We start from the raw sequence: 21,934 nt of genomic DNA, 5'->3' as shown, positions 1-21,934 counted from the left end.
ATCACTGAAGCCAGTGCTGCTGGGTACTTTGGTGGTGGTCGTAGATCTCAATGCAATCATATTGCTAAGATGAAGTGATTATATTTAGATGTATAGCCACTGGCACTGCCAGTCCTGCCAATCTGTGCTGGCATATTAAATCAGACAAAAAGCAAAGCACACTTTAAGTTGTGGGCCAACTGGAATGAAGAGGGTACATCTCGGTTCAATCAGACCCCTGAGAGACTGTTGCTGCCATGGCCATGTTATGGATAGCTACCATAAAGTGGGTATTTTGCTGACAAAAGCCCCTGGGTGCATATCATTCACACCCTGCCTTCAGACAGCCTGTATGTCATGCAGTCAATGATGTGCCTGAAAGCACGGAGAAACTTCCTACAGAGCTGCATAAAAAGGCATACTGTTCCGTATATGCACACACACACATGTGCACATCCTTATAGATATGGTTAAGAATGTCTTCCTAGACTGGAAAAAGCTTCACTTCGAATGATCAAATCAAAATCGCCCCATTATTTACTGCGTCCACAGACGTCACATAAACGTCAGCCTACGCAACCAAGAACACTGTGACCTTTTCTTTTACAGACCTCTTGAAATAAATGATTATTTGTATGCACACCACTGTGCGACGTTAGCCTGATCACAGAGCTCCCTTGCTGTTCCACGGCCTACACGCAAGCTATCACACTGTGATTTCACCTAGTTTGGTTGTATCGCTCTGCATTCGCTGCCTCTTATCAATCACCACATTCTCCATGCTGTTTCAAGTGCACAAAAGATTATTGATATTTCAGAACCAATAACTGCAAACTCTATTTGAAATATGATGTGCGTGCACTGTTCAGGATTGAAATCGTTTGTGACTGACCAATGACAAGGTACAAATCTGATAGATGACATCAATGTAGGCAGACTAGGTTAAGATGAGGCAAGTCGTGGTAGTCGTTGTTATTGCTGTGCTTTGGTGAGTGGAGATTATTCATGATTTTATGAGCATTGCTGATTGCTGCATTGTGCGTAGTGGCCACAGTGGTAATTTAGGGGAGATAGTGGGGAATGAGTGATCATGCACTTAATGGAATTCACACATATCAGCAGCCACATGTAAATAGCAAGTTTTGGTACAGTATAACACCTGAAACAGCAACTTAAGTTATAATGTCACTGTGAAAAACCAGAGTCATCATGGTCAGTGCCTCAAAGTCTGACATATAATAAGATAATTGTACTCTGACTGTATGCTAAAGGTTTTGTATACAACCCACTCAAGATGGGGAAAAGTCACATTGAAGTCAGAAAGAGTAGCATTAAACAATCACAAAGTCATCTCCGTTTTAAGAACTTTTCCCATGCTTGCAAGTGTTTTTGTTTTTCTATCAGACTACAACAAATGGCACTATGATCGCTGTTCTTCCCGTTTCATGCCGTTTCATGAGCTACACAGTTGGAACAATACAAATCTTCTTCTCTAAACCCCATGAATGCACCCTTGAGCATCAAAATCAGTCGGACTTACATCTCCGGAGTCAGATAGCAGGTGCTTCTGAAGAGAGCTCGCCTCCCTAACGAACCGTTTCTTAGGCCCGACCCGGTCCACCAAGTTGCCCATGATGACTCTGTGATGACACCTGATGCACTCCGCTGCTCAATAATCTCATGCAGCGTCTCTCTTCTTGCTCTCTGCGTTTTTCATTTACCTACACAACGCTTTTTTTGCTTCCTCTCTTACTGCGTCACTGACACACTTACACACTCACACATACACACACACACACCCTTGACTTTCCAGAGACACAATTGCACCCTCCCACCAAACACACACACACTTTCACATGTAAATCTGGGTTAGATCGGTTCCGTTTTGAGCAAGTGCTAAATTAGGATGACCTCCAGCGATGGAGGAGAAGGGCAGGAGTAGACAAAAGGAGGGGAGCGGACTGTGACAAGGGTGTCAGAGACGGAGAGCTTAAGACTGAAATCGTATCATCGCTCACAACTTCAGGGAGAGCTTTTCTTACTTCTGCTGAATTAAAATGCAATCTATGCCAACATCTTTTATGTAAGTCATGAAAGATTCACTGTGCAAAGAGACAGTTTCAAAGATGCATGTCTCCTTCAAAATACACACAGTGGACAGTGGAAAATCCTGAATAAACTGGATGAGATGATGTAGGAGATACAATGCTTCCCTATGATGAGGAGATCTAGTGGAGAGGTCTGTTGCATGATGAGTGAGTCATCTGGAGAGAGTTGCATGTTGCGATATGTAGGAGTCACATATGTTGTAGTGTGGTCCCCAGTGAATCAGCGCAAATTTTGGTCCACATGGATTTCTGTTAGTGCTTGCATCTGTGCATTATATATGCCTGTAAATGTTGTTTTAGTTGTGACAAGGCAGGAACAGTGTATCTAATAAAATAAATGTGGATAGAAGTATTCCAGGCAAATGCAATGTTTAACTAAAAACGCGCAGTAAGCAATAAGACGGTGTCCTAAATCTCTCTCTCTCTCTGTTTGTGTGTGTGTGTGTGTGTGTGTGTGTGTGTGTGTGTGACCTTTGCACAGACAGGCCAGAAAGAGCAATTCAATTAGACTATCACGTAACACACATTTCAGTAAACACAAACAAACACACACACACACACACACACAGCATCAGCGGCGGAGAGGGTCAGGATCACTCAGACACTTAAAACACGCCTTCATCTTCACTGATCTTTTCCTCTCTCCTTCTCTTTAATCCCTCTCTCCATCCGCGCCGCCACATGTATTCCTCCACTTCACACAACAGCTTGCTATACCAGCCGGAGCAGAAGGTCAAGCACGCTGTAAAGACTTACCTAAAGATAAATGAGCACTGCAGCAGTTTGGCAGCTGCACATGCCTAACTTTGAGTATACCTGAATTATAGAGAGAAAAGAAGAGAGCAGGCTGTCTCTCATACAACGTCTGTAGCAATGTCTACAAAAAGAAATGCACTTTCGTATAGTATCACAATTTGTATACATCCCACGAAATCAATTCGTATGTAAGGCTACTTCCGTAAGGCTATTTCCCTAAGGCTCCTTCCGTAAGGCTACTTCCGTAAGGCCACGTCCGCAAGGCTACTTCTGCAAGGCTACTTCTGCAAGGCTACTTCCGTAAGGCTATTTCCGTAAGGCCACGTCCGCAAGGCCACGTCCGCAAGGCCACTTCCGCAAGGCCACTTCCGCAAGGCTACTTCCGCAAGGCTACTTCCGTAAGGCTACTAGTAAGGCTATTTCGGTAGGGCTATTTCCCTAAGGCTACTTCCGTAAGGCTACTTCCGTAAGGCTATTTCCGCAATGCCACTTCCGTGAGGCCACGTCCGCGAGGCCACTTCCGTAAGGCTACTTCCGTAAGGCTATTTCCATAAGGCTACTTCAAGGCTATTTCCGTGAGGCTACTTCCGTAAGGCTATTCCGTAGTTATTTTAACTCAAACCACCATCTTTTCCTAAACCTTACCAAGTAGTTTAGTTGCCTAAATCTAACCTAATACATATGGTATATGTAATAAAGGTTTAATGTTTTAAGGTTTAACCTAAGTTGTTTCCTGTGAAGACAGAAGTGTATTTTGAAACAATCGTATGCATGTAACAAGCGGAAATTGCTTGACATTCGTCGTGTGTTGCTGGACATTATAATAATAATGATGAGGAATAACTTTTTGTAAGATATCGTACAAACTATTGTATGAAGATATGCTGAAGAGAGTGCCTTCATTGATTATTTGATAATGTATCAGCCTATTTTTAAATTATATGGCATAAAGGGATGTGGTTTATGACAAATGTATGATATTAAAGATATAAAAAAACCTTTTGACAGCATCTCTTAGAGTGCTTGTGAGAGATAAGTGCTATAAGAGCAAAGCGCATGCAGCGTTTCATTGTGGCTACTGTTTGCTCCCTGAGGTATGAAATGAACTGCTGACAGGTGTATCAACTGTAATAGATGACTGCACATTTTGTGTATGTGTGTATGTGGGGGGGAATCTGACAGGGCGGATGGAGGAAGGAGGCTGAGCCAAGTAAATCTTAACTGGAATCAAGCACACACGCGCACACACACACACACACACACACACAATCTCTTTGCTGTTTCTCTGCCTATCATCTTGTTTGTCTTCTGTCATATATGCTGCACTAGTTTGGTATTTTGGGAGAATCCTAGTGAGGCTGCCGCTGATTTGCTGGAGAACCAATAGGTCTTTTCAAGCCTAAGGTGTCAAACTGTCAGTGGTCCCTATTGCTACGAGTGTGATCTGCAAATGAAAAAATTGTTGAAGCTATAAGAAACAAATTGTACAATATAAACATTTCAGGAGTAAAGAGTGCAACAGGAAGAAATATGACAACATAATGAAAGCTACAGCACGACTCAAGAGCTGAGCAGACCTTTTCTTGTGTCATATAAAATCCCAAATCTGCCTTTAACTCATTCAAACTCTCTCCCTTTCTCTCCCATGCTGTCTTACGTAAGAGTTTCTATTTATATATGTTGCCTAATTGGATAGACTGAATAATATCGGAGCCTTTTCCTTCCTCTTTTCCAGCCTGGCGGGACAGATATCAAGTCCCTCTCATTCTGTCTGGAATTTCAGCAAAAAAAAAAGGACGTTTAAAAGATTCATAAGCTGCTAATGAGGTTGTGCAGCACATTTCAAAGCAATAAATAGTGTGACAATATGTGTGTGTGTGTGTGTGTGTATGCAGTAGTAGGGATTGGGGTTTATATAGTTGCTCAGTGAAAAGATTATCCATATGAGCAGGCATTTGCAGCCACAACAAATTGCAGACGAGTCACAGTGGCTGGATGGATAAAAAAGAAAAAGAAAATAGCCCCTTCAGCTATCCACTCTCTTCAGCTTACATTTTAAAACACTTCTGGGACATTAAATCTTCAGTTTAAGAGAGGAGTTTTTAAAAGCTCCAGTTTCATAAAATGCTTTCCCAATACTATTTAAAGAAAGATTTGTTCAGGCAAGAGTTGGATGAGCCAAGTTCCACAGATTCACAAGATTTGTATTTTGGGCGTTGTGGTTGTAGCTTTCATTGTCAAGTATCAAGGAGGCTAGACTGGAATTTGTCTTGTCCAAAATTAGGGGTGTACCGAGCTAATCCAAAGAATCGGTATCAAGGCCAATCCGGACATATTGTAATGTAGCGGTATCAACTAAAATAATGTTGAATTCACACCAGACAGTGGCGAAGTGCGGTTCGCCAAAATAATTAAATGGTGTCAGTGGCCAGGAGGCATGTTCATGTGTTTCAGGCGGGAAGAAATTCTTTGTAACATAGGTCAACATGTCACAGGAGTCACAGGACTCAGGCCGCACTTCGCTGCTAAAAGTTAAACTTTTCCCAACTTTTAGTTTGGCCGCAGAATCAAACGGCTGAAGCTTGCTGAGCTCGGGAGCGGCCGCCGCAGATTTTCATAGATATTGCATGGCAGCTCGCTGCAGGCCGCACTTCACCACTGCTCTGGTGTGAATTTGACGTTCCTTTACTCTTCTGTGTTTTGTCCACCTCGAAAATTAGCGAATGTGATAAATGACTTGATCTCTTTACGGCCACTTTGGACAAAATTAATTATTGCAGTGACCAAAATGTTTTTTATTGTACACATGTAGCATGTTCAGCCCTCAGACTGTTCAGTTCAGACTGTTTTAAACCTTTTTGTCATTACTAGGGTTGGGTTCCGTTTTGGATCTGGTCTCAAATAAAAAATAAGAAAATAAAAAAAATAAAGAAAAAATAAATAAAGAAAATAGCTCATGAAAAATAGGGTGTCAAAGTTCCTCATGTTCCTCATCTCATTTTTAGGTTGTGAATAGTAACTCAAAACTGTTGAGTTTCTACCTTGTTGGCCAACAAAATACAGATCTTAAGATATTGAAAGCTAAACTTAATTCAATTTGGTGAGGGACGCAAATGGATTCAGATTCTATAAGTGGGCTCAATACTGGATTATGAATCCCAACCCTACCCTTTGCCATGGTGCCACCCAGCTACACATGAACCATCAATCTGCATGGCTGATATTTCAGCATGCAACTTTGCAGCACACCTCTATGATCTGCCAGATGACACTTTTTCACATCAGAATAAATCTGCCTGGAGGCGATGGTGGTAAGGTCTCCAGATCAGAATAGTGGAAAATGTGTCACACATTAACAAAATAAGATTGGGAGAAGATGTGAGAAGGTGGAAGAAAGCGATGTGTAGAAGTGATGAAAACGTAATGTATGGCAACATTAAAAGCGTGATGCAGTTTCATTCCCTCTCTGCACACTTCATGAGCTTAAAAAATGCAAAATGCAATAAAATAGGTATGAAGAGCAGCAGTGGAAAGGGAGGGGCAGCTGAAGAGATGGCTACCAACATACTCATTAACTACAACAGGGCTGCCAGGAGAAAAGAAAACTTGAAGAGTGGAAAACAGCCAAACAGGATCCAAAATGATCAAATACTATCAGATAACTATCACATCCTCCTGTTCTGTTTGAATGGAACTGGTTTTAAAATTATTTTAGTGGAAAACATCTGTCTAAACACTGTAACAACTACTGGGGTGGCTGTGGCTCAGAGGGTAGAGCAGGTTGTCCACCGATTGGAAGGTCGGTGGTTCGATCCCCAGCTGCTTGAGCAAGACACTTAACCCCAAATTGCTCCCAAAGGCATAGCCATCGGTGTATAAATGAGTATTTAGATTAGATCCTGATGGGCAAAGTTGGCACCTTAGTAGCCTCTGCCATCACTGTATGAATGGGTGAATACTGACATGTAGTGTAAAGCGCTTTGAGTGGTCGGAAGACTAGAAAAGTGCTATATAAATGCAAGTCCATTTACCATTTACTGGGAGGACAGACAGTGATGTAGGATCCCACTGATATTTTGGGTGATTTTAAAATGAATTATGTAGAACTGCCCTAAAGCATTCATTCATACAGAGGTTCATATGACATCTTACAAAAGTTATTCCTCATTATTAGTGAGTAACACGTGTCAATTTCTGCTCGTTACATGCATACAGTCTTTTCAAAATAAACTTCCGTCTTCACAGGAAATAATTACATTAGGTTTAGGCCAAAAAAAACAACTTAGTTAGGTTTAGGAAAAGATCTTGGTTTGGATTAATATAACTCTGGAAGTGGCGTAACTTAAGTACGGAAGTTATGTGACAAATAAATCGACTTTGACTTCTGGTTTCAGACAGGGTACGAACAGCAACGTCTTGGGAGAAAGTCTGGTGTTTTTTGACCCACCCATCCACCCCGACCTCCTCCCTATACGCAGCGTTTGTCACTCTTTATACTTCCTGGTTCACAATTACGTGGATTACATACAAATGTATTTTGTGGGATACATACGAATTACAGTGCATTACTCTTCGTAGCTACGAACGGTGTATGAGATTAGCCTGACTAAAGTGGAAAAATAAAAAAGAGAATTGTGCTTTTGCAACTGAAAAATCAGTTTTAACACATGCAGCTATTCGTGGAGTTAACATGTTGGTAGATCATCATCATGTTTTAGTGGTTTTGACATCTGTAAGGCAACAATATAATGTTTCCTTTTTGCTGTATGTGAACTTGCCTTTTGCTAAGACATCTTTCATACCACTAGAGTTCAGTTGTGGCCATATATTTTTCATACAGATGAAACAATGGGGGGGAGGGGGAAGTGCCATTTCAGTTAGCTAGTGTTGAATAACTGGTGAACACAGCAATGAAATATTAATTATTACGCCTAACCCCTTTCATCTGAAAATGACAGCCAGAGAGGTGTTACAGTACAGCAGATGGAAGAAAGGATGATTATTTTTCATGATAACTATGAAAACAAATCACAATGTAAATAGACACCATATTTTCTACTGAATACTACTATCCCTGGGCCACACAGCTCAGTGATTTACTTGTGTGAACATGTAGCAACTTATATTCCACACCCTTATTTACAATGAGAGGATTATTTTATATCTGAATATATACTTTTTGATCAAAATTAGATAAAAACAAATCTTTATAACACGTGTTTTAGTCTTTCCCTGTTGCGATTTATATATAAAAATATGAAAAACAAATGGATGTTTTGTGTGTGACAGACAGAGACAGGTCTGAGATGGAGTCAGCTCTGAGAAAGACACACAGAGAAAAGACATTTTCATTAGAGCTTTCTGCTAATACTTGTGTCTTCCCTTTAATGTGATTTCCACCGAGTCAATTGCCCCTCCAGCTCACAGACAAAACAGGCTGTTCACATTAGACCCTCTTTTTCTTTCAAACACACACACAAGCCTCTCTCTTACCTCGGTCATGTGGATAAGGTAGAATCTCAGTTCTTCGGCATAATCTGTAAAACAAAAAACAAAGACTTTAAAGACCATATTTCCTCTGTTTCATTTTCACTCGCTTCTATCTTGTACATAAATCTTTGATTTCCGATTATGATTTTGCCAAAAATACTTTTATTGATGGAAGGCTTTTAGTTTAGGCCAGCCTTATAGGCATCCACCACACTAACTCACTGACGTAGCGCTCTGTGAGACAGGCCTGTGGGTCTGGAGTCAAGATAAATGGTTTTAATCGAGTGACCCCCCTCCCACACACACACACACACACACACACACTCAAAAATACACACACAAGCCTACAACAATATGTTGTGGTGATGTTTACTATTTTATGTCAAATAAGTGCACACACAAGCCAACATTGTGACTGACTGGCAGTCCTGTCTGGTGTTCAATATCACACTGTGAGGAGTTTTGGCCCTGGGGTGAGATTTAAAATGATTAAATATGTCCTAGAAAGACAGGGATCATCTATTCACACCTACATACCTCTTTTTCCACATCCTTCTATCTTACATTGATATAGAAGAGCATCTATTTATCTACCAATGTCCATGAAACTCACATGTTTCCAGTACATTAGTTAGTTAGTGCGTTGAAAGACGGTGCATTGAAAACTTCACTGCAGAAGGTTATGTGTTCACGTAGGACCCCAGCACTCACGATAAGAAGCTGATTGAGAAAATAAGTTGTCTGGGCAAGGGATGCACCAATACCGATACCAGTATTGGGTATCGGGTCCGATACTGTGCTCATGTACTCGTACTCGCAAAACGGCTCAGATACAGCAGCACCGATACCACTTTACGGCAGCGTGACGTTAACCTCCCGTCACCATCTTTCAAGGCCTATCGCACCCGCTCACGCTCCACCTCCCCGGCGATGCGGGCGAGACGGGCCGGTGGTGCGCCCGACCCTGCTGGGCCAGGATCCCACCCCAGCCAGCACACACGCGTTAGACTCCTTGGTGTGTGTTTCAAGACGGGTCGGGTGGGTTGCTGACATCGCCGCAGACCCCTGGCGCCTTTTACGTGGGACGAGCCCCGCCCTGGGGGCACAACGCGGTTGGGCGCAGTAAGGACAGACCGCTCCGGTGACACTTTGTCCACGGCCCCGGGAAGCACCTTCGCCCCGAGCCTTCCCAAGCCAACCTGGAGCCGGTCGCGGCGCACCGCCTCGTATGCGGGACTCCCCAGCCTGCCGTGTGTCGCTCACACCCTCCAGCTGGCTGTTAACGAGGGTCTTTTGGCACAGATAAGTACTCGTATCGGTACTCAGTATCGGCGAGTACCCAAATGTAAGTACTTGAACTTGTACTCGGTCTGAAAAAAGTGGTATCGTTGCATCCCTAGTCTGGGCCTTTAATAATAGTCAATGAATATACAATTTGTAAATGAGGTTGCCATCCTGAAAGTCTGAAATGCACAATAACCAACTTAATCATATAAAACTGCACTGCATTATTTTACGCATTATGTTTTTTTACTAAACCTAACCAAGTAGTGTTGTTGCTTAAACCCAATGAAGTATTTTTTTTGCGTTTCTTTTGTTTTGTTTTGTTTCAATGTCGTAGTCACTTTAAGACAAACCATGATGTTTTTTTGCTAAACCTAACAAAGTAGTTTTCTTACGTTTTTTATTTTTTTATTTTATTTCATTTACAAAAGGTAACCATGTGTTTAAATCTGTTTAAAAGTGTGACCGTAATCGGGAGACAATATGTTTCCCTCGAAACGTAACTGAGAATGCAGTTTAGCTGTATTGGAATGTAATGTTGTAGGAGACAGCGTTGACATACAAGTGCAAGAAAGAGCGTTCATATACTAACTAAATGTATGGAGGCTGTTGGGGTTGTCGGACCAATCCTGCCAAGTATGCTTCATCAGCTAAGTACAGAACAAACTTTTTAAAAACTAACCCTTATGCTAAAACAAATCTAGTTTCTTCCTTCAGTTACTTAATCCGAATACTGAGCCTGTAAGCTTCACCAGCCTTGACTCTGTCTCCTCAGCATAGCAAAGAGGAGTATTCTGACAAACACACATGCGCACATTAAAAGACCCTCTTCAGGAAGAACTATCTGCTTCTTCTTTCTTGTATAAAACCTGAATAATGTGTAGTGTGTTTATTGCGCTCCCTCTACCCTCGAGCCTCCACCTCTTCACCCTGAATATTGACAGCAGACAGCAGCCTCCACTGGCAGCTCTCTGACTGCTTCCTGTTGCTGTAAACTAAAGCAGCTGAACAGAAAGTGTTTCTTTTTAGAACCAACAGCAGAGGTCACTGTTGGATATCTTTATGTTTCCAAAAACTAGCTGTCATAGTGCACAGTACTGTATGAGGGGCTTGTTGAGGAAGTCCATGTTTTTAGTTTCACTTAAAGAACATAACTATTCTCTACCCTTTCCATACTTTTATAAAGACACATTTACATATTAGTTCTGAGAAGCTGTTATCTCAAATGTAAGTGGTTTCTGATAGCAGTGGCCCACTGGTGTGGTATAGGTGTAGTATTTCCAGTAATTTCCTGTCACTCAAATTCACTTCCTGTCCCACTGAAGGACAATACCAAAAGAAGAAGGAAAAAGCATATTTTGCACTGTAGTTAATTGATTGATTTCTCCCTAATTTAACACTGAGCATCACCGTTTTAACTGTTGTGTCATTTTACCTATAACTATGGTGCAGTAGCTGACAAAAGGCTTGATAAGGCCACGTAGACGTGCCGATGGATGACATCTTCGTAATTTATTTTGTACGATGATGATGCTTGTTTGGATTGACACATGGTAGTTATGGTTTTATGTGTGTTCAATATGTTTCCCACGCTCCTCAGCCTAGTATCGGGGTGACAGGAACACAGGAAAGCCCCTGTATTGAACTTGAACTGTGTCATTACATGCACGCACACACACACTCACACATGTGTCACACACCCACACACACACATACGTCAAACACACCCACACACACACACACACACAAGCCAAACACACCCTTGCTGAAACAAACACAATCCCCCGGCGCCTCTTTCCTGAGTGACGCTGCCGAAGCGAAATAACAATGACAGGCAGCAGGGTGGAGATGTGTGTCTGTGTGTGTGTGTGTGTGTCCTCACATGAAAAACACACACACACACACACAGCCACACAAACCCTACTGAATCCCCACCCTGGTGATCTCCAATTGTTTGGGTGAAGGGTGGAGGTCAGAAGTGGCCCAGAGGAGACCCGTGATGTCTGTGGGGAGGGCAGAGCAGCTCAGGCCACTCTGTATCAGAGGGCTTTATTTTGAATTCAAAAATGCTTGTGCTGTAGAGTCAATTGGATTGGACTCCAAAGGGAATGTCTATTTTTCATATTCCTGTTGTATATCTGTAACTAATAACCCGAATCAGTATTTGACATTTCTGTTGATTCTAATCAGGCAAAATAATGGGATTCAGCAGATATGCTTACAAGTCACATATGCTAATAATGCTTTGAAAAAAACATGTAAATTGTATGAAAATGTTTCTTTCTAATGACATTTCCTGAAGTGTGGGAAATTTGAAAAATATTCATACACAAAATAACCTATGACAACAAAAACTTTTATAAAAGATATTTCAATTTTCATCAACCAATAAAAACTAAACGATAATATGAATGGAAGGCAAGTGGACAAATTGATTAATGTTTAATGCAGACTTATTTAAGGCTAGGATCGGTAGTGTTCTTCAAAGACATTTTTTGTTATATTTGTTGAAATTTTCTTTATATCCCGACAGCAATCAATAAATGAAATGCTCCGTCAAAAAAATAAAAAATGTGGTATCTGTGGCTCTCGCAGGACTGTAATAAACCCGTCCAATCATTTCATTAGGGCCGAAGGAAATGATTGGAGATTGGCTTTGGAGGGAGGCCCGAAGCGACGGACTGTCAGTGTCGCCAACTTGGGGACTTTCTCTCTAGATTTAGGGACTTTTGGAGCTCATGCTGTTAGCTACTTTCATTGGAAAAGAGTTGGCAACACTGGGCTGGGTTTTTCAGTTATAGAATTTAGAAAATCTAGCGTACTCCTGCTAGTTTCTCAACATTACCAACCCTAGCTTTAAAGATCTGCATGCATCAGTAGAATCACACTTCTGATTTGAAAGACCATCCATTTGAAAGACCATCCAAATCGAGGTTCCCTTTACTTTACTTTACTTTATTTAGGATCCCGATTAGTTATTACCGCAGCAACAACTATTCTTCCAGGGGTCCTCTTTGACAGAAGTTGACTTAGCTGCTTGACCTGCTGCACTAATAAGAAACATCTTACAATGCAGTGACATTATGTCTTTGACAGTAACTTTCGCTGATACTAAGGAGTCTTGGAAGGGAAAAAGCAACAGGTTCATGAACTAAATGCATCCAAAGAAGACACGAAAACAGACAGGTCTGCACTCCAATATTCATGCAAAAGACGGTAATTTTAGTGAAACTAATATACATTGTCATCAAAAGAATACAGCTACGTATATCAAAATCAGATGCAGAAATTAAAACAAAACTACCCCAACACAATGTTACTAGCAAAACCACCAGTGAGTTGTGTGCGGTGCCCCTGGATATTCTGATTGATTTACTGTAAGAAAGTCACTTGTTTCACCTACAGTACACGAGAATGATAGTGGGTTCTGGCACATTTATCTTCTGCAATGGTGCAGCCTGGGGAGAAAGGCTATGTGGATATGTGAGGCTACACTGACACCTATAGAGTGCTGCAGGAATGAGTCCTAAAACCCGGAAATGAGTTAGCACTTTTAGCACTTCTAGTTCCCTCTTCTCAAAGTCAATGGGTTTTTAGTTAGATGCCTGAAATAAGGTGTGTGGTTAACACAAGCTGAAAAGATTGTAAAGTTTTATTCTACGATATAAAATACATCAGTAAATATCCCTCTTGTGAATTTTGAAGCTTTTATATGTTCCTAAAAAAGGCGCTTGCTAACAAGTGGCTAAATGAAACTACTAAACGTTAGCTTAGTTGGATGATCATGACATGAAGTCATGTTACTGTGGTGTAGTTCATTTATAGATTAACGTTAGCTTTTTACTTCTGGTGATTCACACTTCAATTTGTGAATTTGTGAATAAATCCTACAGTTTTTTTGTTGAGGAAACCCGTGTGATGCTAACTTCCTCGTTGGCCTACAAAAACACGTCATCGCCTGCAGCGCTCTATAGGGGTTTTATCCATTGAGGGTCAACACCTCAACTGAATGAGTCAAACCTATTCATCACTCAAAGCAGCATTTATTTGATTGGGTACTTTAATTTCCAATCAGTGATTTCAAAGCCGCAGCTGTCTCCCCCTTACACTCACACCGCCTCTGAACACTACGCTGCCATTAAAGTAGTCATTATTCCGGGGGACCGAACAGACAATCTCCTCTCAACAACCTCCTTTTAACGCCTGTTATTCTGCTAAATCAATCCCATTATCCCGACACTTCTACCCTACTGTTAAATCCCATTTACTGCCACTCAGCTTTTGACACTCTTGCGCCACACATCCTGAACTTGTTTTGTGGTTTACATCCTGCTCAGCATCAACTGACCTGACACCCAATATGACAGTGAGCTGGAGGAGAGAGAGAGTCACTTATTCAGCATTATGGGTCTAAGTGTACCCCCCTCTCCACCTGGCAACGGCCCAAGCCTGTCTCCGCCCACCACTCTAAACACAGATATTTACAGCAAACCCTATTTATTTGACTTGCCCGGGCTCTGTGCGGCCCCGATGGCCAAGCTATTCTCTCCATACTGCTAGAGGAGATGGTTGTTTACACTGAGGTGAAATAAAAAGACAAAGCAACAGGAACTTGGGCAGTCTTTCCCTAAATATCCTCTGGTTAAGCTCAACTGAAAATATCTCTGTAATCATAGTACTGAATGTTTATTTCTACTTGTGCACTTTGTGTGTTACAATACATTTCCCTTTTTATTCTGTGTAGAACTGTAAAAGTGAACTATAAACATGGTTTGACATGATACAACAGATACGATTGTTTGTAGCTGATGCAGTTTTGGCTGATGTATTGTTCTTTTTGGACTTTTTAAGAAATGAAATCACCTCAACATCTCTGACATTTCACACAGTTTGGTGACAGGAAGCGTACATACCGTCCTGGAGCCTCAGCTGCCGGAGGAACAGGGGACTCTGAAGGACGTTACACCTGCCTGGCTCGTCTTCTCTCGTCACCAGCATCAGGTCGCTGTAGACAAACACTGTAACCTATCAGATCGGAGGGGCAGAGATGGAGAAGGAAGAAAAAAAAAGAGAATTTCATACTTCGGTCTTATATGGTCTCACCAAGACTTCACACCTTGAAGTAATCACATCACAAACACACATCTGCAACCCAGTGAGATGCGCCTAACACCAACCCAGTCTCACCCATACAAAACTTTCCCCCCACCTCACGTTCTAGCACAGGAAATGTAGTTCACACCTAAGTAATTATGGCCATATACATAAACATTTAGCCACATCTTGCTTTATAGCCTGTTGAATGTTAATCCTGTGCTTTAAAGTATACTAACTTATTCATTGACATATCTTTTTTTTGTGGTTTCACCAACTAGTAAAAAACTTAATAGCTGCCTGAACATAAATAAGAATGAATATAATTGTTTTTTATCAGGGCTGTCAATCAATTAAAATATTTGATTGCGATTAATTGCATGATTGTCCATAGTTAATTGCAATTAATCACAAATGAATCACACCGTTTTTAACGGCTCAAAATGTACCTTAAAGGGATATTTGTCAAGTATTTAACACTCTTATCAACACATGAGTTGGTAAATATGCTGCTTTATGCAAATGTATGTACATATTTATTATTGGAAATCAATTAACAACACAAAACAATGACAGATATTGTCCAGAAACCCTCACAGGTACTGCATTTAGCATAAAAAATATGCTACAATCATAACATGGCAAACTGCAGCCCAACAGGCAACAACAGCTGTCAGTGTGTCAGTGTGCTGACTTGACTATGACTTGCCCCAAACTGCATGTGATGATCATAAAGTGGGCATGTCTGTAAAGTGGAGACTCGTGGGTACCCATAGAACCCATTTTCATTCACGCATCTTGAGGTCAGAGGTCAAGGGACCTCTTTGAAAATGGCAATGCCAGTTTTTCCTCGCAAAAATTTAGCGCAAGTTTGCCTGGTTGGTAATGGAATCCTTAGGTTTTTCTAGTTGTATATGATGCCAGTATCTTCACTTTAGCTCTAAAAATTGCTACAACCTCTTAAAGATCGGTTGTGTTAATGCATTAAAGAAATTAGTGGTTTTAAAATTTGCGTTAACGCATTATTATCACGTTAACTTTGACAGCCCTATTTTTCATTGAAACTTGGAATTCATCACTTTATTGATGATGCTTGTGCCATTTTGCTTTATTTGTATTATTCTATCAAAGTCAAAAAAATCCATATTCTTGTATCACTGTAAGTTTCTCACTGTAATATGGCCCAATGTGCGTTTCAATACCCATACCACCCTACTACTTAGTATGCCAGAAGAAGATTTAGTATGTCCCAATACATAGTATGTCAAATGCAGTATGCCAAAAATACCAGGATGTCCTACTACATCTGGTCGCATTTCAGAGTATGCAAGCCAGCCAGGATATTCTGACCCACAATCCTCTGGGATATATGAGCAAGAGGGTCAAAGTTCAAAGTATAATGTTATGACAAAGTAGTATTTCTCAATTTTATGCATACTGCAAGCAACAGTATGTACTTTGTAAGGGCAGTATGCAGTACATACTAAAAGTAAAAAGAAAAAGATGAGGTGATTTGGAACGTAGCCCCAGAGTGACAATATTACTGTGAAACAGCATATCCAGTCCATTATACTGTAATTACAACACTTCTTGGCTTACACTTCATAACCTTACAATAGCTGGCTGTTATATAATAAAATTTGAATTTTGATCATTTAATGTTTTTCTGCTTTTGTAGCCTTGGTGATACTGTATCTTTCCACACTTCCTTCAAACTCAAGACACTAATCTCATACGCTGTACCCCAAGTATCCGCGTAATAGTCTAAAAACAATGATTGATCGTTATTCATTACTCATACGGAAAGACGGCTCGATGGGAGGAACGGCTGCGGAAGAGGCAGAACTAAACCTAATTTCATCCTCACGCACTAACTTCACATTGCTACTTAGAGGATTTGACCAAGAGTTTTGCAACACGTCATGACAGCCCATGACTGGCTTTGTGCTTATATGCAGTGGCTGTCGGTGAAGCATTAACATTAAAATTAATGAAGAAAGGAACAAAGGAAGTAGATGATAAAGACGAAGAAAAAAAGCCTGGATGTATGCATAAAAGTAGCGAGTCTGTGCTTTCATGCCACATAACAGGCATACAGTGTAATTAATGTAAATGGGAAGTGTTTCAAGACAATGCTTTTGCTTTGGTGGCTTCCTCTGAAGGGTGAGATAGCGAATTTCAGGGTATTTCATATGTAGCCAGTATGTGGTTAGAGTGGGTGTGTGTGGCGTGCATGTGTGTGTGTGTGTAGGTTTGAGTGGGTGGAAGAGGATGTAAGTTAGAGTAAAAGAACAAGGAAAAAGCAAATGAGAGGCAAGCAGCAAAGAGTTTTCACACAGAGACACTAATGCATACTGGTCAAATGTGCATCAGTGATTCTCTCTGTTTAAGTATTCCAACAACCATTATATGTCCATCCTAAAATAAACTTTGTTAAAGTGGCAGTAGGCAGTATATTCCATAATAACCTTTCAGCATATTGTAATTCAAGTGTTCTGAGAGATAACTAGACTTCTGCACCTCATCATGGCTCTGTTTTCAGGCTTTCAAAAATCTATCTGACCAATCACAGGTCATTTCAGAGAGAGAGCGTTCCTATTGGCTGTGCTCCGGTCATGTGACCGGTAGTTTGGTGTTCCTTCAAGAGAATTCACAATGTCTACCATGACACAAACTTTCTTATTTTACAGCTAAACCGTGCACTACAAGATGATTCTGGAAACATTTGAGGAGAGACATAGGCATTACAGTAACAGAATATTGATTCATATTTGATCAGCGCTGCCTAGTTTGACCGTTTGGTCAGAGTTCGCGAGTGATTGACGGCCGGCTCTCATAGACAGCAGATGTATAGCAGACCTTAGATCAGCTCTTACTGTTTGTTTTGAAAAAAATCATGTGCCTCTGTGTCCTCCGGTGCTCCTAACGGAATCTGCAAGATTTCACAGACCGGAGGACACAGAGGCACATGATTTTTTTCAGGTTACCTGTTTCGTGTACTACTGTCACGATATAGCGACCGTTTTTTTTTTAATCATATTTGCTCCAATCTCGCCTACTTCAGCTTTAAGTCAACAATCAACAATTTGTCTGATTGAGACAAATAAATGCTAAATAACGTCTACAGTAGGTAACCGTTCAGTCATCCAGGTCATGTGATACATGTAAGTCAACTTGGTCTTGTTTTAGGGCTGCAACTAATGATTATTTTCATTGACGATTAATCTGTTGATTATTTTCTCGATTAATTGATTAGTTGTTTGTTCTATAAAATGTCAGAAAATGTTGATCAGTGTTTGCCAAAGTACAGGATGATGTCCTCAAATGTCTTGTTTTGTCCACAACTCAAAGATATTCAGTTTACTGTCATAAAGGAGTAAAGAAACCATAAAATATTCACATCTAAGAAGCTGGAATCAGAGAATTATGACCTTTTTTTCTTCAAAAATTACTCAAACCGATTAATTGATTATCAAAATAGTTGGCAATTAATTTAATAGTTGACAAAAAATCGATTAATCGTCTGACAAGACGCAACATAACATTTGAACATAATTACTGTACAGTATGTATCCATAAGCCAATACTCCTGTTTTATCCTTATCTTCTGTTGGATTGTAACTGTCAAGATAGCAATGGCTTTCTTTGATTACTTTAATTAATGATTGATTGACTGTACCTTCTTATTATATTCATTTTTGAAACAAAAAAGCATAAAACTGATAGCAGGCTCATAAAGCAGCAATGTATGCTACAGTATATGACAGTTGAAAGTATAAATATTAGATTTTATAAGTAATAAACTGTATGAACTGACTTAATCTACTTTAATCTGTTATGACAAAATGTCACTTTGAAGTATTATTATTATTTAATCCACTAACAGTCTATTTTGTCCAAATGTCACTTTGGATTATATCAAATTAGTGCAATGCTGTGCTCAGTATTCATTTTCAGATATTCTAATGAAAGTGGTACATGTTGGTGTGAATAATAGAGTTTGTGTGTTGGCCTCCCGGGCAGACGTACAAAACTCTGGTGAGAGTAAAGAGTAAAAGCTGGAACAACTCTGACGGATCATTAAAAACAGCCTGTATAAAGCAGTGGCGAGTAACTCCCTCCTGACAAACACTGGCTGTTAAATATTTGTTTTATGACTGACCCCAGAGAGAGGCCGGATTACCTTCCATGCCAGCAGTCGCTGCACTTCACTGCACCGCAACAGCAAAGATTATCTGACAGGGCAAATTAAAGAACTACGGCAAGAGTTTAATTTGATAAAATAATACTCTTCCCTCCTTTTTTTCTCAACTCAAATACACGTAGACTTTCTTCTGAAAATGACATGTCAGACACGCGATTCCCTTATTTGAAAAAATATTTCCCAAAACCTCAAATTTCAGAAACCACCTGTCATTCACCTAGAGTTATCATTTTGAGACGTCTATTATTAGGTTGTTATTAATTCTTCTTCTTCTTCAAACATAAAAACTTGACCTGCGTCACGATTTTTTTTCTTTTAGGAGAAAATGCACCTGCACGTTTATCAAGGTAATGCAAATATTGGTAAAGTAAATACCTGCAGATTAATAAGGTAAGCTGACAGTAGCTAATGTTGACTTGAGATACGGTCGGCTTTTCTAAGTGAACTTTGCTAACAGACATTTATGATATCATTAATTAGGTGAGATTGCATTACCGGACCTGGTTCTCGTGTAGAGGACTTAATAGTTTCTTTGAAGAGTAACTTTTTACATGTTTAAAACCCTAAAAATCACATAAAACATTGCTACTTCTGAGTTTTTCTGACACCTACAACATTAAAGTTACACAATACAAAATCTATATTTTAAATTTCTGAATCTTCTGAAAGAATGAGCACCATTACTTCTGATACAAATGTATTACCTAGTTTCCACTTTTACTTGTACAGTATAAGATGATTTTTCATAATGCAGAATAACATTGTAAGGTGAGCTTAATATATTATGAAAGGATCATTAATATATCCTGAAAGAGTTTCTTTTGATACATAAAACATACTTTCTCTCTCAGTCAGATCTTTGGCACTCTCCTCTCTTATCAATTATTCATTTTCCTCGACTCATAGGGGTGTGATAGTTCAGAGTAGATACAAATTCTTCAGAGTTGTTCAGACATCTCCTCCCCTATTCCTCCTCGATACTTGTTCACCCTTTCCAAATGCATATATAACTCTAAAACACACACACGTTTTGACTTAAAATGCGCAGTAGGGCAATGGGCCGTCACTTTCAGTCTGGCCAAATAAACAAACCACATAACTGGTTGTGACAAACCAACAAAATGTTTGCCACTGGTCTGTTTGTCTCCTGCAATCTTAAGAGGAGAGGGTCTCAGTCGTTCCGTATCAATCAAATTATAAAGCTCTTCGAAAGAAGACAGAGAAAATCGCGTTTCCTCTTTCCTCAGATCAACGAGATCCGATCCTGCGCCTTCTAAGTTTTCTTCAAATTAGTTTTAGATCATATCCCGCATAAAGTTTGGGATGTTCTTTGGTCAGCAACTGAAATTCCTGTGCAGAAACTGAAGTAAGAGCGACAGGACGGAGCTTTTTACAAAAAGCAAACATACTCCGAAATATTTAATATGATCTGAAATGACTGTCCATGAATATTCTCACATCATCCGCATAGACAAAGATATACACACGTGTTAAAACCTTATTAACGCACTGATGCCACTTACCTTGAGAGAGTGGTGCTTGCTCTCATGTAGTATCATCTCCTCGGATATGATGAGACTTCGGCTGCACAGGTCGAGAGGCTGGAAATAAAACATATTACAGATTAGGAAACATCATTTTGAGGCTCATTCATTGTTAGATGATATCTTTAACCGGATATTTATCAATGACCACAACCACGATGAATATATGTTTAGCAAGATAAAAATCAAGCATATAATAGTGTGTTTTGTAATATAATAGTAAAATAAAACACAAGGTTGCAGTACCAAATCCATTTTGGTTCCCGAATCCAAACGATCTTCTAAACAGTAAGCCTTCTTTCTACTGTGTGACACACAACTGAAACTGATTCTATGAAGACAGAAAGCGAGCTGCGATATGTGTGGTCTGAGTATGACAAGACACTGACACTTAAAATGAACTGGTACGGCAACGTGGGAGGAGGGGACTTCCTCCCAAGGCCAGGGTGAGCCAATTCAATATGTATGTGAATGTGTAACATTAGCATACTGAGTCAAGTAGGGTCAGGGTTGCACCTATCTATATGAATTAACAGGAAGTACCAGTACAGTCCCTGCAAGGTTTCAAGCTTAAAGACCACAAAATACAAAGAATATTTGAAATATTGGAGATGCTCATATCATATAACAACTATTTTATCTCACGATGGTTTTCTTTGGTTATTTAATCACATTTTCCACAAGATATTCATTAGAACACCTGCATACTGCATGTACATATGCAGAAATGAGAGCATTCTATTTTGCAAAATAGTTTTCTACACACAGCTAAACTTAGAGTTACAACTTAAACGGATCATTACAGATCAGAACATCAGGCCTGTCATTTGATCAATACAGTTCCTCATTTTCTTGTTCTGTATCTAAAAGATAAGTTAAGAGAGAAACCACAGACAGAGTGCCAAGTGCTGTAGCCTAAAGACAGAAATTCCAAAATTGCTCAAACAGAAAGGTCAGTGAGTTTGACTGCAAACCTCAAATCGCTATTTCCTTTTGACCCAAATGTGCTGGGAAAACCATCATATCTAAAATGATACCATCTTTTGCGTCATCATATATTGCTTGACCACTGAAGGCTGGTTTGAGCACCATGGTGACCTTGTGGTCTTACTGTAGTTGCAACAGCTACAGTACATCCGCAGTTCAAGTCCGGCCGGGCCTTTGCATGTCATCCCCGTCTCACTCCCTCCATATCCTGTCTGTCTTTTTAGAGCACACTGATGAGATATTCCTTAAAGAGGACCTATTTTCCTTTCTGCTTCAGCTTGTCTGCATATTTTTTTATGTTCAACTTTGATGAACTCTGACATGCGAATTTGTGCCGGACGTTAACCATTAGTAAGCCATCTTGACAGTGCTGAACAGTGGAAAAACAGAGAGCTGGAGAGTTCAAAATCGATGAAGCTATCGTAGTTTATTAGCTTTGTTGCATCAAGGACCTATTATGCTTTTGTGATTTTTCCCTTTCCTTTAGT

At 40.1% G+C, this 21,934-nt stretch overlaps 1 protein-coding gene across 8 annotated transcripts in view; it reads right to left on the bottom strand.

The window, feature by feature from the left end:
- The window catches only part of rgs3a (regulator of G protein signaling 3a), a 187,640-nt gene that overhangs the window by 92,943 nt on the left and 72,763 nt on the right, over window positions 1-21,934 (bottom strand). For 6 of the 8 annotated variants that reach the window (XM_074617362.1, XM_074617364.1, XM_074617363.1 and 3 more), the window contains 3 exons: window positions 20,439-20,516; window positions 14,531-14,642; window positions 8,337-8,380 (listed from right to left, as the gene is read on the bottom strand). In XM_074617362.1, the coding sequence (XP_074473463.1) occupies window positions 8,337-8,380; window positions 14,531-14,642; window positions 20,439-20,516 (234 nt within the window). Of the gene's footprint in view, window positions 1-1,519; window positions 1,671-8,336; window positions 8,381-14,530; window positions 14,643-20,438; window positions 20,517-20,705; window positions 20,827-21,934 lie in introns of those variants that run through there. The other 2 variants (XM_074617369.1, XM_074617370.1) reach the window with 2 other exon arrangements.

This window comes from Sebastes fasciatus, chromosome 19, assembly GCF_043250625.1.
Source record: "Sebastes fasciatus isolate fSebFas1 chromosome 19, fSebFas1.pri, whole genome shotgun sequence".
Taxonomy (NCBI): Eukaryota; Metazoa; Chordata; class Actinopteri; order Perciformes; family Sebastidae; genus Sebastes; species Sebastes fasciatus.
The sequence above is the reverse complement of the archived record's forward strand: the minus strand, read 5'-3'. Positions and strand labels throughout refer to the sequence as shown.